The sequence below is a fragment of the Rhineura floridana genome, chromosome 13 (assembly GCF_030035675.1).
Source record: "Rhineura floridana isolate rRhiFlo1 chromosome 13, rRhiFlo1.hap2, whole genome shotgun sequence".
In the NCBI taxonomy this organism is placed as follows: domain Eukaryota; kingdom Metazoa; phylum Chordata; class Lepidosauria; order Squamata; family Rhineuridae; genus Rhineura; species Rhineura floridana.
In genome coordinates, this window is record NC_084492.1 from 19,077,103 (window position 1) to 19,092,987 (window position 15,885).

Below are 15,885 nucleotides of genomic sequence, written 5' to 3' on the forward strand. Positions count from 1 at the left end.
TACATTTTTCCTTATATTCAAGTCTGTTGAGGGGGAAATCTTCCAAATCATTGATTGATTGATTGATTTATATCCCGCCCTTCCTCCCAGCAGGAGCCCAGGGAAGCAAATCTTAGGACTTTAATGGAAAAAGACAACTACACTGATGTCAGCAAGCCTGTAATATTAACCCAATTGTGGCTGAAATAATTTTTGTTTCTGTGGTTTTAAGAATGACAACCAGGAAAGTGATTGAGACCATGGAAGAAATTATGTTTCAGAAAATAATGGGTGAGATTGAGATAACGAAACAAACCCTGAGACAGGGTAGACAGGAGATGAAAATTGAATTTAACAAAATGACGCAGGAGCTTAAAGAAATAGGGGGTTCTGTGAGAGAGGTGTTTGATGAGATTAGAGATGAGAAAAGAAAAATTAAATGGAAGCTACAAGACCTGGAGATTGGAACAATGTGAAATTGGAAAAAGATTTGGAGTTTATGGATGTTAGAAATAAAGTTTACTGTTTGGAATTCAACGTTGTCTCTGAAGAAATTAATGAAGATTTTGGTGGTAAAGTTATCAATGTCTTGGATAATTTTCTGGACTGGAATGATGTGATGGAGCTTGACATAGAAAAAATCTATGGAGTTGGCTACAGATATGTGACAGTGGAGAAACTCTTAAGAGATGAGCCAGTGCATTTTGTAAAAAAGAACAGAGATATGACTTTGCAGCAATATTTCAGCAACATATTCAGAATTCTTGACTGGAATGATGTGATGGGGCTTGACATAGAAAAAATTTATGGAATTAACTACAAATATGTGACAATGGAAAAACTTTTAAGAGATGAGCCAGTGCATTTTGTAAAAAAGAAGAGCAGAGATGTGACTTTACAACAATATTTCAGCAACATATTCAGAATTGATGGCAAGGACATATTTGTGATGGGGGAAATTCCCATCAGACTCTTGTTATATGACTATGGCTATGACAGCAAGATCATCATGGGATACTGATAATGGACGAATGGATACTGAAACCACTGGATTTAACAGGACTATTGAAGATGGAAGATGGAATTAATATTGATAATGGAAGAATGGTTATGGAAATTATTGGACCTAACAGATTTGACGAGATGGATTAATCAATATGTTTATTTGGACTATGGCTATGACAACAAGATTATTATGGGATACTGATAATGGAAGAATGGCTACTGAAATTACTGGACTTAACAGGATTATTGAAGATGGAAGATGGAATTAATACAGATAATGGAAGAATGGCTATTGAAATTATTGGGCCTAACAGATTTGAATCAGATGGATTAAGCGACATGTTTATTTGGAGAAAAATTGAAAGATATATCTGTCAAGGAATTGAAACCTCTCTTTAACTTTTTGAGGAAAGAATAAAGTAATGTTTATGAGATTTGATGATTAATTAAGATAACTACTGGAGGAAAGTGATTTTATAATATAATTTTAGAGACAGGATTGTTATATATTGTAGACCTATAACTGATCTGCGACAAATCGGAAGTCAACATTTTATTTTATTGTTTAATTGTTTTTGTTTTGTTTTGTTTTTTGTCTTTGAAAATTTGAATAAAAATTAATGATAAAAAAGAAAAGAAAAAGACAACTATGTTAAAGTGATTACATTTAAATTAACATACTTACATTGAAAGAAAGACAACCATACACAAGGCAGCTCTCTCAAATATTGGTAACTGGAACACAGGAAGCTGCCTTTTACTGAGCCAGACCATTGGTCCATCTAGTTCAGTATTGTCTACACTAACTGGCAGGGGCTCTCCAGGGTTTCAGAATAGGGTCTCTCACAGCCCTACCAGGAGATGTTGGGATCTTCTGGATGCCCAGCATGTGCTCTACAGCTGAGCTGCAGCCTTTCCCAAACTACAAATTTAAAATGGCAGCAGGGCTTTCCCTCCTCTCCAATCTCCTGTGAGACATTAAAATAGTTTTTTTTTTCTGACGGTATGGTTGTTTTCTATATTTCATTTGCAGACCCCTGACTTTCCCCTACTCGCTGTCTTAAATCTAGCATGTTTACGTATGTGGCCAGCTGCTAAATAAATAAATGACCATAATCTGGTCTGTTGTCTAAACTAATCAGAACTAATCTATAGATCATTTAAAAAAACTTGGAAAAAATCAAAAGTAGCCAGCTATCTTTTTCCTTGTTTTACATTTTAACCCTAAATTCAACAATACCAGTTCAGCAATCTAAAATAAATGTCTAGTAAAATGCCAAAGCCTTCATTAATACACTTTTTAGATAAGGGTTGGGAAGGAAATTGTTAGTGGGTCTCTATCCTCAAACTTAGATTTAAGGCTATAGTAGTCTACGTTAACCTAAAATGCACAGTCAGCTTTAAATGCTCAGAGTAAATTATAAGTACAGTGTACGCCTGCACATTTATAAAATCATTTGTGGGACTGTCAAGAGGAAAGATGGATGCACGTAACATGGAGAAACTACTTAGAAGAAAAAACTGAACTGAATCCAGGGCTGACTCATTTTGCAGCCACCAGCTTGCCAGTATTCCTCAAAAAAACCACAAAAAACCCAGCAACTTGTAACTGATTTTAAATAATCACATAACAAGACAACTTGAGGTACAAATGCATAATAAATAGGCTTATTAAAAGGTCAAGTTGGTAGTGAGAGAGAGATGTACACATGTAAATAGGACATTAGACACAACACTTTCCCTTTAAATGTTTAATAAACAAAACAAGAAGTAAAAAAGAATCATTTTATTTCAAAGTCTGCTTCGTATATTGAAGCACATATTAAAGCAACAGTACAATGTTCATAAAATATAAGTGTGATGTAACATTTCTTACATGTCAGAATACTGATATTTGTATGTATACTAAAATAAGAACTTTAAAATTGTACAAATAGATACATTTAAAAATGACATAGAAATAGGGCGCCTCCCACTGCAACAAGACAGAGTTTTATATCTGGCACGTATTAGATTAGGATGAAAGTAGAAGCAAAAAAGATTTACAAGAGTCAGCAGAAACAAGTCGGAGCTCAAGAGACATTATAATTGTACATTGTCCTGTACATACATCATATGTGTTTAAGCTGGCTGAATATTATATATTTCAAGTTTAAAAATGCACTACATACGGAGTGTCCATAGTTTAAGGCGAAATTACAGCTCAGAACTGTTATCCTTTCTAATTTGTGGAAGCTTCTTTGACATAAAAGACTTAAGTTGTTCATCATACATAGAAAGATTGACTGACTGTAAGTTGATCTTTTTTTTTTTAAAGAATTTCCCTTCATTTAAATATTTTGTATTTCACAAGTGGTTATTTTTCCCCCTTCTAGTGAAGTTGATAACCAACTCCAAACTTTGCCTTTTGCATGAAAAGGTACTTCACAGTATTTACCACTTTTTATGTCCATTTTTAATTAAAGGACTCTCCCCAACCCCGCCAAACCTTAATGCTTTATATGAACCTTTCCTTGTTTTATTTTAAAAAAATACCTGCTTACATTTCCTCTGATTTTTTTTTCCAGAACACTAGACACAGTTCTTAAGGCCAAATTTGTAACTTTATTGTTAAGAATCATCTTCGAAAGTGTCTTTGGAGCCATATAAGTCTGCTAGTTTCTTAAAACGAGGTCCCCAATTTTGTAGATAGTCATAGTCCAAATCGGAATCCGTCGTTGCCGACTCTAATGAGCTAAGTGAACCAGCCACTGAGCCTCTTCCTTCATAGCCATAGATCTGGATAGAGTCATAAGGAGGAGCTGTTGGGTCATTGTCTGCCTCTTGTATCCTTGTGTTAATAAAGTCATCAACGTCAACACTGTTCGGAGCTGGCCGAAGCCCGGGCCTTGGCATGTACTGGTACTCTGGCTTTATATCTTTGCGAGGAATAAATCCATTGATGCCATCAGGGTTTTGCAAAGTAGCAATGTCAAAAGCTTCTGTGTCTTCTTCCCCGCCACCTTCATCATCGTAAGTTATGATATTCTCTCGCACATCTTCCTCTTCAAAAACAATGAGAGGCTCTTTCTTCTGACGTTTTAGTGTTACAAACAACACTACAATCACTGTTGGAGGAAATGAGAAGTTTTTTTTTAATGCACATTCAAAGAAATAACCTCGTGTTTTTTGAGTAAATCTAGGGATAACATGTAGAGATGCTGGGTTGGATCCAAAGGTTTCATTCCATTCACATAGTGTGTTTCTGTTCAAAGAAAGTGAGTTCTGCTCATGGAAGGCTTTTTTTCATCCTTCCATTAATGGAATGAATTCTATGAATGAAAACTCCTTCTGTGCATGGAACAAAGTGTTTGGATCCAATTCATTTTAAAGAGAGAACCCGCTCCAGAATGAATACGTATCTAACAGGTTAATTTCCAAGATGTCTGCTGGATGTCAGAAAACAATATGAGCTCCTTTCTGGGTCTGGAGCAGATCAGGCACAAATATCCTGATATGGTGTTCATATGAGTCCTCTCAGTCCATCTCTGCCATGATGGAATTCTTGTGGATGCCTTGAGGGAAATTGAGACTCTGAACACTAAGGCAGATGAGGTGGTATACAATGCTGGTCTTACTCAGACCAGACCTACTGAAGTTAATAGACATGGCTAATTTGAGTTTATTAATTGCAATGCGTCTGCTCTCAGTAGGACTTAGTTGAATATAACCCATGGTCTTTACAGTACCTCCTTGGGACTTCAAAAACAGGGGATGCTTAAGCATGCGGCTGTTGGGCTGTGCTCAGCTTGGTGTATCCTGAGTTAAGCAGGCCTGCTTTATTTCTCACACATTTCCTGAACCAGGAACTGAATTGTTAAGGCGGAATCCAGGAAAACTTACTAATGGCTGCTCAAAGTAGGTCCACCTAAAAAGTAGATCCACTCAATAAACCTAAGTTAGTCATGTCTATTAACTTCAGTTGACTTACTCTAAGTAGGACCAGCACTGAACACTACCCTAAGTTCCATTTCAAACAATGACTGAACAAAAATGGCTTTCCAAAATTCATAGAATCATAGTATAGTAGAGTTGGAAGGGGTCTATAAGGCCATCGAGTCCAACTCCCTGCTCAGTGCAGAAATCCAACTTAAAACATACCTGAGTGGCTGTCCAGCTGCCTCATGAATGCCTCCAGTGTTGGAGAGCCCATTACCTCCCTAGGTCATTGGTTCCATTGTCGTACCGCTCTAACAGAAAGTTTTTCCTGATGTTCAGTTGAAATCTGGCTTCCTGTAATTTGAGCCCATCATCCCATGTCCTGCACTCTGGGATGATCGGGAATAGAACCTGGCCCTCTTCTGTGTGGCAACCTTTCAAGTACTTGAAGAGTGCTATCATATATTCCCTCAGCTTTCTCTTCTCAAGGCTAAACGTGCTCAGTTCTTTCGGTTTCTCCTCACAGGGCTTTGTGCCCAGTCTCCTGATCATCCTTGCTGCCCTCCTCCGAACCTGTTCATTTGTCTGCATCCTTCTTAAAGTGTTGTGTCCAAAACTGGACACAATTGGTCTAACCAGTGCTGAATAGAGGGAAACTTGTACTTCACGTGAGTTGGAAACTATTTTTCTGTTAATGCAGACTCAAATAGCATTTGCCCTTTTTGCATTTACATCACACGATTGGCTCATCTTCAGCTTGTGATCAGCAACAAATTTCCCGCCCTATTCACAGGTGACAAAATTGGGAAAGGGATGATTCATCAAACTTTATCAAGCAAATTCCTGGGGGAGAGGCCCATTCTTAACATGATGGTGATGCAGATTCTTTCTTTTTTCCCTTGTGTCTCCCCCTGCTCCCACTATCACAAGCAGCAATAGCAGACCTCTCTGATGTTGGGGGTCTGGCCCCCATTTTGAATCCCTCACAATATCCTATATGTAGCATCATTCCAAGGCATTGTGTGTGCGTGTGGGGGGGATGTTCCTGAAATTTATTAGAAAATATTGTTCTTTCCACTAAATTTTCTGAGAATATTTCTCCCATTCTCAGAAAGAAAATGATCCTCTGCTTTGTGGGAAAGAGAAGAAAGGTCTCAGAAAACCTAGTGGAAGGACAATTATTTTCTAATAAATTTCAGCTCCACTATTCAGCTGATTGTCACAAGCAGAAAATTAAGTGGCAAACCTTTAAGTGGAGGCTGGTGCCCGTTGGGACTGGTAGGGCAGAAGGCAGAGAGACCAACAATAGGTGGAGCCATAAGTAATGAGAGGCAGAGCCAACTAATTCTGATTTTGTCCCCATCCTCCTCCCAGATGAATTCTTCAAGGGCAACATACTAAGACCCAAGAGGAAGCAGCTGGCAGGCAGTGTCATCTCCTGGACTGGTTATAAGTAAGAAAGCAGGCAGGTTGGGGCTCCCTCAGGCCAGACAGCAGTTGGTTTGGCAGTGCCCCAGTTGCCACAATGGACCAGCCTCCACTGCTGCCTCTCTTTTGTCCATGGATGGTACTGTTTTCCCTACGTAAGAGTCCACACTTGTAGAAGGCATTTGTTATTAGTCTACAGCAGGGGTCACCAGTGCTCCAATTGCCCTAATAGACCAGCCTCCACTGTAGCCTATGCCTGTACTGCTTCAGATTGCAGCTTTGGGCTCGCATCATTGGCTGCTCACCCTTTAAAAATAACGTGTGCACACAAAATGAGATATTCATGTATAGACGCTTGTACTCACCCCACCCTGGAGGATAGTTATGTGAGTACCCACTTGTGGTCTGAACTGGTACAGTCCAGTAGTCTACCACCTCACCTCTATTTGTGAGGACCCCATTGGTTTAAAAGGGACACCGAGCATAATTTTGTTGGATTGTGCATCATATTGAGATGAAGAAAAGGGTGTGCGTATTGAGATTTCCTTACCTAACAAGATGACAATGCAAGCAAGGATTGCAATTAAAGCTCCTGTGCTAAGTCCAGCATTGAGGATGTAAGCTTCTGGGTTGCAAGAGGTTACTTTGCCCTCTCCATTACAGCCGCACACCCGGATGGTGAGCATGTTGGTGCTGCTCTGTGGTGGGCTCCCGCCGTCACTTATCACGATGGGCAGAAAGTATAGATCCTGCGTCTGCCGGTTGAAGCTGGTGCGTTTTGTGTAAACACTTGCTGTGTTATCTGTTTAAATGAGATAATGATCATAAGGTATCTTCCTGCATCAAACATTTTGGCCTTTTATTCAAAATCAACTCAGAGCTAGGGATGGAAGGATCTGTCAATATCACTTCTCTGATTCTTATTTTTCCAATCTTAAATGCAGTTCTCCACCTTTCTGGAGCAATTTGCAATTTTCAAAAAAATCCTCATGAAAATTCTTCAACATTTTAGTGTGAATTTCCTCTAATAAATATTTTTGTATGCAAATTTGACTAATGTACAATTTTTGGGGGGGTATTTCTCCTAATATAAGGCATTTTTGTATGTTATTTTCACTGAGATGCTCATTTTTATGTGCATTTTGCCCATTATATATATACTGGAGATCACAACACAAAATTCAGAGAAGGGAGGATTTTGAAGGATGCCTGTGTGGGGCCACTACATCCAGCTGCCACACGGAAGCCTCTTAGAGGGGAGGATGCTATCTGCCCTGGTAGGGGACAGTGGAAGGAAACAAATTTATCATCATCATCAACAACAACAACAATAATAATATAATAAAATTTACATCCCACCCTTCCTCCCAATAGGAGCCCAGGGCGGCAAACAAATATACTAAAAACATTCTAAAACATCATAAAAACAGACATTAAAATACATTAAAACAAAACATCTTTTTTTAAAAAAAAAGCTTTAAAAACATCTTTAAAAGCACAGACACAGACTGGGATAAGGTCTCTACTTAAAATGCTGGTTGAAAGAAGGGGCCAAGAGATCATCACCCAATGCTGTTCTCTGAAAATAATGCTAAAGATAGGATCAGAACCACTGTAAAACAGTGCCTCCAGTACCCATCTCACCAAGTTGGAAGGATACCATGGTCAATGGTATCAAAAGCTACCAAGAGATCAAGTAAGAATAAAGGGCGAACAAGGCCGATTCAGTCCCATCGCCAGGACTGAACCCAGATTGGAATGGGTCAAGAAAATTTGTTTTATCCAAGAGTATTTGCAATTCCTGTACCAGAACCCTCTCAATCACCTTCCCTGAAAAGGGGGTATTTGTGACTGGGCAGTGGTTCTCACAAACCAATGGGTCCAGGTTGGGCTTTTTCAGGAGCAGTTGGATCGCCGCTTCTTTCAGAGTGGCTGGAACCACTCCCTCCCACAATGATGCACTGACCACACCCATCCGGTCATACCTCCTTGGCAAACTTTAATAAGCCAAGAAGGGCAAGGGTCGAGAGAACACAGTGCTGGATGCACCATTGCAAGCACCTTGTCCACATCATCAGGCTTCATCAATTGAAAATACATGTTTACTTCTGCCACCCCTTTTCCTGGTGTACTGGCTTCTGGGAGAGAGGGCTGCGGAAGGGAGCCAAACAGGACCTGGATATTGTGTATTTCTCTCCAGCCCTTCCTCAGATATGTCACAGGAACGCCTCTTTCACAGACCTTCCAGCAGCTTCTTCCAGCTCCCCTTATGATGGGCTGGGCTTCTCTGGCAGACCTTTGGCTGAACAGTCTGGTATTAGGCACTTATGCTGGTGTAGCCAAGGACCTAGCTGGCTCAGGCAGAGGTCCACGTATCCAACTCCCCCCAGCCCAGTGTAAACAGCAGTTGGATTGTACCCTGGATCAATTTTCTCCCCCATCCCTACTCAGAGCTTCAGTTCTAACAGCAGTGGCATCACTAGGGCTGGTGTCACCCAGTGTGGTAACTCCTTGGTGAGCCCCCAAATTTCCTGCTGAGTGCACGCATGCATGAGCACACATGCTCGCAAGGCCAGCCAGCCATGCCCCTGGGAGGGTGCACGCCAGAGGGTCACCCAGCCAGAGAAGCAGGACTGGGAACGCCGGTGCGCCTCCCTCGCCCTGCCGAAGCTGCTCCTGGTCTCGCCCGCCCACCTGCCTGCCTCCGAGGAGGAGTTGGCTGCTCCGACGCCAACTCGAAGCGCTTCTTGGCTCCTTTGCTGGGCAACGGCACTGGCACCCTGCCCCGTGACAGGGTGGCTCTGGGTGTCACCCCCCTCATGGTGTTACCCGGGTGCGGTCCGCACCCCACTAGTGACGCTACTGCCTAACAGCCTGGCAGCCTCTTAATATTGTGTCTTCTGCTCTCATCACTTCCCTTATTTGCAAATAAAATGCCATGTTGAGAAGAACACAAAGGAAAAAGTGAAAGGCATAAATTGTTACTTATAATAATATGGACATGCCCATATTTTCCCTGGTGTTTAATACACTAAGTATGTAAAATGCGAAGGGGAGACACACATTGCTAAATGCTCAGAGATTTCAGACAAGTGCCATGAATAAAGATGGGTGAATCTCTCAGTTTAATATTTTTTTCCAATTTTAAGTTCAGTTGTCCATATTTCCACATCAGTCTGCAATTTCATCAGCAATTTAGTGTTAATTGCTCCTAACATACATATTTTTGTTTGCAATTTTGCCCAGTATATACATTTTTGCAAAGCATATTTTTCCGTAATATGTATATTTTCCATCGTTTCTATATTTTATTTTCACAAATATATATTCATTTGGATTCATACATTAGTTTTGTACATGCATTTCTATACATATTACTTGGCTGGAGAACTTGATTGCAAAGTTCAGTGAAGTATGAATTTTGAAGGATGGCTGTGCTTTGGTTCTCATAGTATTTCAGAAAGTGCAGATTAGGTAGGCTTCCTCTAAATGGATCTGAATCCAATTTCTCCCCATCCTTAGCAAAGAAGAACATAGGGCAAGTCCGATGCTAAAAAGCTGAAGCCAATAATGTTCAAGCAGAAAATGCCTCCCCCTTCTTTGTAAGGCCTTTTCAGATTTCAAATGAATGAATGGTGAGGGTGGAGATTAGTGCTGGGAGGACCTACAGGTGACCTACAAAAGTTTACTCCCTGTGAGGGTGTCCCATGTGTCTGTTGGAAGTGGGGCAAGAGCAACTCCTGTTTGGGTTATTTTGTTTGTGTTCCAGAAGAAAGATAGAGTTAGGGTCCTCCAGCTGGCTAGGTTTGCCTACCATTACCTGTGCTGTTCTCTACCTAACTTCCTTCCATTGTAAACTGGTATGCTCAGGGAAGCTGACTTGCCCCTCCTTCCTTTGTCTTCTTCTTCAACTGTCCAAGAAGAGAGGAGACATCTTGTCTTTGCTCTCTCTCCAGAGCCATGAGAGCAATACTCACATCTGAGCATTGCTCCTCCAACGTAGTTAGTTAGTTAGAACTAGGTATGCCTTTCCTATCTACTATGTATTTCTATTATTTATAGAAAGTAGCTTTTCTTATTTTACCAAGTCTTAAGTCTCAGTGATCTAAATGCAGAGTAAAAGCCTGCTTCTATATATACACATACATATTTCCATAACAGTGCCTACAACGGTATTCAAGCCCTCCAAAAATGCATGGAAGTTAGAAGGCAGGCATATTTATTTTAAGTATTTCTACTCTGCTTTTCAAAACAAACGTTTTCCCAAAGCAAATTTTGGGGAAAAAACTTTACACCATATCAAAAAAAGTAAACCCAATCTGCAGAATAAAACAATTCCTACTCCAGACAAATAAAGGAATGTTAGAATATAAAAAGAGAGAGCAATAACAGTCTAAAAATCCAGGAGAAGCAGGAAGACCTTTAAAGCCTGCTTAACAGAAATCAGGGATCTAGACCAGGTATGGGGAACCTTTGGCCCTTCAGATGTTGCTGAACTACAACTCCCATCATCCCTGACCAGTGGCCATGCTTGCTGTGGCTGATGGGAGTTATAGCTCAGCAACATCTGGCGAACCAAAGGTTTCCCATACCTGATCTAGATTTCCCTCTCTCGGGAAGGAGTTCCATAGATATGGGACCACCACTGAAAAATCCCTATGAGCAGGAAAGCTACAGCTAATCTTAAACCCCGACATGGTCAGGTAATCCTTCAAATGACCTGGTCCAAAACCCTTTAGGCCTTTAAAGGCCAATATCAGTGTTTTATATTAGACCTGGATGCCAATAGGTAACCAGCCCAGCTTATACAGAATCAGTGTAGTATAGTTAGTCTCTAGAAACATCCTGCCTCAATCTTAGATCTCTCATGCACAGGGGGAGGGCATGTTTCCACAGGCTTCTTCTTGGATCCCCTTTTCACCATGCAGCATTTACACTTTAACCTCTCTTACCACAAGATGTGGTGATGGCCACCAATGTAGACAGCTTTAAAAGGGGATTAAACAAATTCATGAAGAATGAAGCTAGCAATGGCTACTGGCCACGATGCCTATATCCTACCTCCAGGATCAGAGCTTGGCAAAGTTACTTTTTTTAGACTACAACTCCCATCAGCCCCAGCCAGCATGACCACTGTATTGGGCTGATGGGAGTTGTAGTTCAAAAAAGTAACTTTTCCAAGCTCTGTCCAGGATCAGAGGCAACAACATTAGGAGAAGGCTTTGCCCTTATGTCCTGCTTGTGGGCTTCCAAAAGGCCTCTAGTTGACCACTGTGGAAAATAAGATGCTGTACTAGACAGTCTTTGGGCCAATCCAGCAGGCCCTTCTTAACTAATGGCTGCATTTTGTACCAGCTGAAGCTTCTCAACCCTCTTTAAAGGCAGCCCCACACAAAGCACATTAAAGTAGTCTAGCCTCAATGTGATCTCTCCCATGTCACTGACTCGCCCAACATTTGTTATCTGAAAAAGGCTATATTTTACATGAGGCTTAGAAAATATATTGTTTTAATATATCGCATTTCGAAGCAGACATTTCTAGAAACCTTGTACCAAGCCAGACAATTTAACCACCTAGCCTACTATTTTCTACTTTGAGTGGTAGTCTCAGGTAGGGAGGGTCTTTCTCATCGCCTTCTGCTTTGGGTGTGGGGAAACATTGGTCATTCAGATGTTGTTGGACTACAAGTCCCATCAGCCTCAACCATTGGCCCTGTTGGCTGGAGCTGATGGGAACTGTAGTACAGCAATATCTGGAGAGCTAAAGGTTCCCCATCACTAGCTACTTGATCCCTTTAACTGGAGATGCCCAGGATTTAAAGCATGTCCTGCCCCCCTGATCTTTTCCCTCTCCTCCGACTAAAAGATGGGGATCCTGTGACCCTCCAGATCTTGTTGCACTCCAACTTCCACCATACCTGATCAATGGCCATGCTGGCTGGGACTAATGAGAGTTGGGAGCCCAACAAGATCTGAAAAGCCACACGTTCCCATATCTGCCCATTTTGTCCAAGGATCTATAGAATAGGACTTCCATCTTTTCCAAATACAATCCTAATTATGTCGAGAAATATACAGCTCTTCATAAAGTTTTGCTTGACTTCCATCACTTATAACCAATGTGGGGAACCTTTGCTCCCCCAAAAATGTTGCTAGACTACAAGTCCCATCATCCCTCACCATCAGCAATGCTTGCTAGGTCTGGAATTGTAATTTAGCAACATCTTGAGGGCCAAAGGTTCCTCACCCTGATCTAGAGCATTCAACAGTATTATTTTAATGGAGACTCATTTGTAGAGGATTGATCCCTCATTTCAACACCTAGGTGCTTAAATTTCAATTATCTTTTATACATATCCCACTGAATAAATGGAACCTTGCATATGGGATAACAATGTGCAGGGCTGCATCCTGAATTTTTACTATGATGTCCTTTAAGTCCTTTAAGTCATATTAGTCAAATGAAAATGACTCATGTGTTATGGCTAAGTGGAGCTAAATACCTACCTAAATTAAGCTGTCAAAATAAATATTTTTCCCACTTTATATTTTCAGTGTATTGCCTTTGGCAGACATCAAAGTATTCAAACACTTGAAGGAAAAGGGATTTATTCAGACAATGTCACTGGGCATAATTCCAATAAAGACAGTCCTGGAACTAAATTTGGCTTAATATAGAGACTGATCCCTAATGCTGTCATTCCTCTGACTTTATTTACTGTTTTAATACTACTGCATTTTTCCCACCCTGGACATGTAATTGTTATACAGCCACAAGAGCAGCTGTATACTATAGCCAGCATGGATATTTCACATTCCACAATGTTAAATTGAAACTCCCCCATGCCATTCTGATGCTTCCCATAACCTCAGGTCAAAACAAAACCTTACAAAACTTACAATCCTGGACTCAGAAAGGCTTACTTAACAAAACACTAAATGTTCATGGTGAAACACAAAACATTCAGAGAGAATTGAGAGTTCAATGTGTAAAAAGAGAGAAAAAAGAACCAGACCCATTTCTGTCAGTGTTCTCATAATCTCTTGAAATTAATTAAAAATCAGCCATGTTCACAGAGTACCTATTACTGACCTTGCTCCATACTCTGACCTTCACCTTTTGCAGTTTAAAAGTTGAAAAAAATGCCTGGCCAATTTATAATTAATTTAAGAAATTTAGCATTGGAGTCAATGATAAGCTCGGGCATGCTCAGTAAGAACCAACTGTCAGTGTTCTAAAAGCCAGACTAACAGCTGCTCAACTTGGCTAATCAGATTAAATAATAAAAAAAGGTTTCTAGCATTTGTAGAACCTGAGATATGAGGGGGAAATGCACAGGTACTATTCTTCTAAATAGTTTTTGTGTGTGTGAGAGAGAAACTAGCCTGCTTCCACTTTCAGTGTTTTACTCCACCCCTCTGAGACATTCCTACAGATGTCCAAGAGGAGAGGTGGAGATGGATCTAATGGACCCAAAGCCACTCCATTTCCTGGTGAGAGGCCCAAATTTTTACTCTTCTGTTGTGCCATGCTGGAGTTGTCACAGCGAAAACAGAGAAATAAACTCTCCCACCATCACCTTCCACCCTGGCCAGCCTAAGTGGGCCTTGGATGTGGCGGAATCTCTGCTGCTCCGTTCCATTCCTGCTGCTCCCCCACCCCTACGTATAGGATTGCTCTGTAAATGTCTCTATAACATATCTCACTTTAAAATGATATCTGAAGGTGACACAAGTGTATTGAAGTCTATACTTATAATATCTTCTCACTTGTAGAAAAATACAGCAGGGCCAAAAAATGTGTGACATTTTTTAGATCAGTCATGATAAATATGACACAATATATCATGTTTTATATTACTGAGCAGATTATGAATATTTAGAACCAAAGAACATTAGCATTTACTTTCGATGTCATGCCATGGAGAAAGACCGTTCTGTTCAATAAATACAAGCTGTTACTTCTGAAAAGTCTTGTTCATGTTCATAACCTTGCTTAGTATCCTCATCTACATACTAGGGCTATGAACTGTACTCAACCAAGGCCCAAAGAGGACCAGGCCAATACGGGGGGATTCTAGGCATCATTCGAAATGGGTTGAGATCACCCAGGGGTTTTGTGGGCTTTATCCTTCTCTTATCATATCAGTGGTTATGTGACCTTTTGGGGTCACAGACCCCTTTGAAAATTTGATGAAAGCTATGGACTCCCATAAATAAATAAATAAATAAATAAATACCATTTATTTTATTGCCCTGGATATTTTTTGTGCCTGATTCACAGACCCCTGGGAAGGGCATTCATGGACCCCCATGGGTCCATGGACCACAGGTTAAGAACCCCAATATATATGGTTAATGCCTACATTATACCACAGGGGGAGCCTTGAATAGTCATTTCCCTGTTTTGGGAAGACCATTTCTATTGATATTTGAGGGCTCTTGTTCTGTTGAGTATTTCTTCTATGTTCTGCTAGAATAACAACAAAAAACCCACACACTTTTGTAACAAGATAGAGCAATATATAACCCCAAAACATATCTTCATACTTGCTTTTTTCCTCCTCAGTCCCAGGCCTTTCCATGCAAATGCATGTCTTATTCCATAGCCCATAATTATTTTAATCCTTTTGTTTTCCAGAATTATCCAGTTTCAGCCCCTGTTATTATCCAATCTGAATGTTCTGTGGGAGAAGGGAAAAAATCCATTCCAAACCACTTCAGACTCCATCAATATTGTTTTCTGTTTCAAGAACACCAGCAGCCAGCTGCTATCTCCTGATCCAATCCTTCTTCATAGATTGGTTGCAGCTATTTAAAATATGTGTATAGCATATTATGTCCACAAATGTTTATTTCCTCATCTTTGGTGTTCATCTAGACACCTTGGGGGGGGAAGTCTTCAGATTGGTTTGGGTTCATTGAAATGTCCTTCCTTTTTGTTTTAACTTTTTTTCTCTTCTGGAGGAGATAGTCAAAGAAAGTTTGGTATAGATTACTATATTTTACCGCCTGCTCTACCAGAGGAGGAATTTAATTCAGCAGAGCTGACCATATATCATTGATTGTACATAGATTTAAAAAAATGCATCAGAGAGAAAGATCTTCCAAGGTCAGTAAGATGAGGGTCACAATGGCTTAAGCAAACAGAGAGGCCTTTATAAAGGTCCACTGCTTGGGGTTGACAGGTTCAGCATGTTCACATCTGATTCAGACAGATCTTTCCTTGTTGGGAGAGTGCCCATCGCTATTCATATCTCTCGGATCTCTCGGGTATGTGCAAATAATCACCTTCAAGTCAGATAATGGAAGAGAGCAGGGCTAGATGAAATCGGCTTGAGTTACAGGATAGTAGGTTGTTGGCTGAACATTGAGACAAATTTCTTGATGGTAAAAGAAGAATTTTGCAGTGGAACAATTACGTAGAGAGGTGATCCCTTTTCCCTTCAGGTAGAGGCTGGTTATCTGCTGAGGATGCTGCAACTCTAGATTTCCTGCACTGAAAGTAGATGGCAACAAGGCTTCTCCCAACTTCATATTGCTATGTACTGTATT

General features: G+C 40.5%; 1 protein-coding gene across 7 annotated transcripts in view; it reads right to left on the reverse strand.

Moving 5' to 3' along the window:
• Positions 1-2,806: 2,806 nt before the first annotated feature.
• The window catches only part of CDH11 (cadherin 11), a 165,308-nt gene continuing 152,229 nt past the window's right edge, over positions 2,807-15,885 (reverse strand). For all 7 annotated transcript variants that reach the window (XM_061593714.1, XM_061593711.1, XM_061593712.1 and 4 more), the window contains 2 exons: positions 6,881-7,132; positions 2,807-4,091 (listed from right to left, as the gene is read on the reverse strand). In XM_061593714.1, coding sequence (XP_061449698.1) covers positions 3,595-4,091; positions 6,881-7,132 — 749 coding nt within the window. In that variant the 3' untranslated portion in view covers positions 2,807-3,594. The remainder of the gene's footprint in view (positions 4,092-6,880; positions 7,133-15,885) is intronic.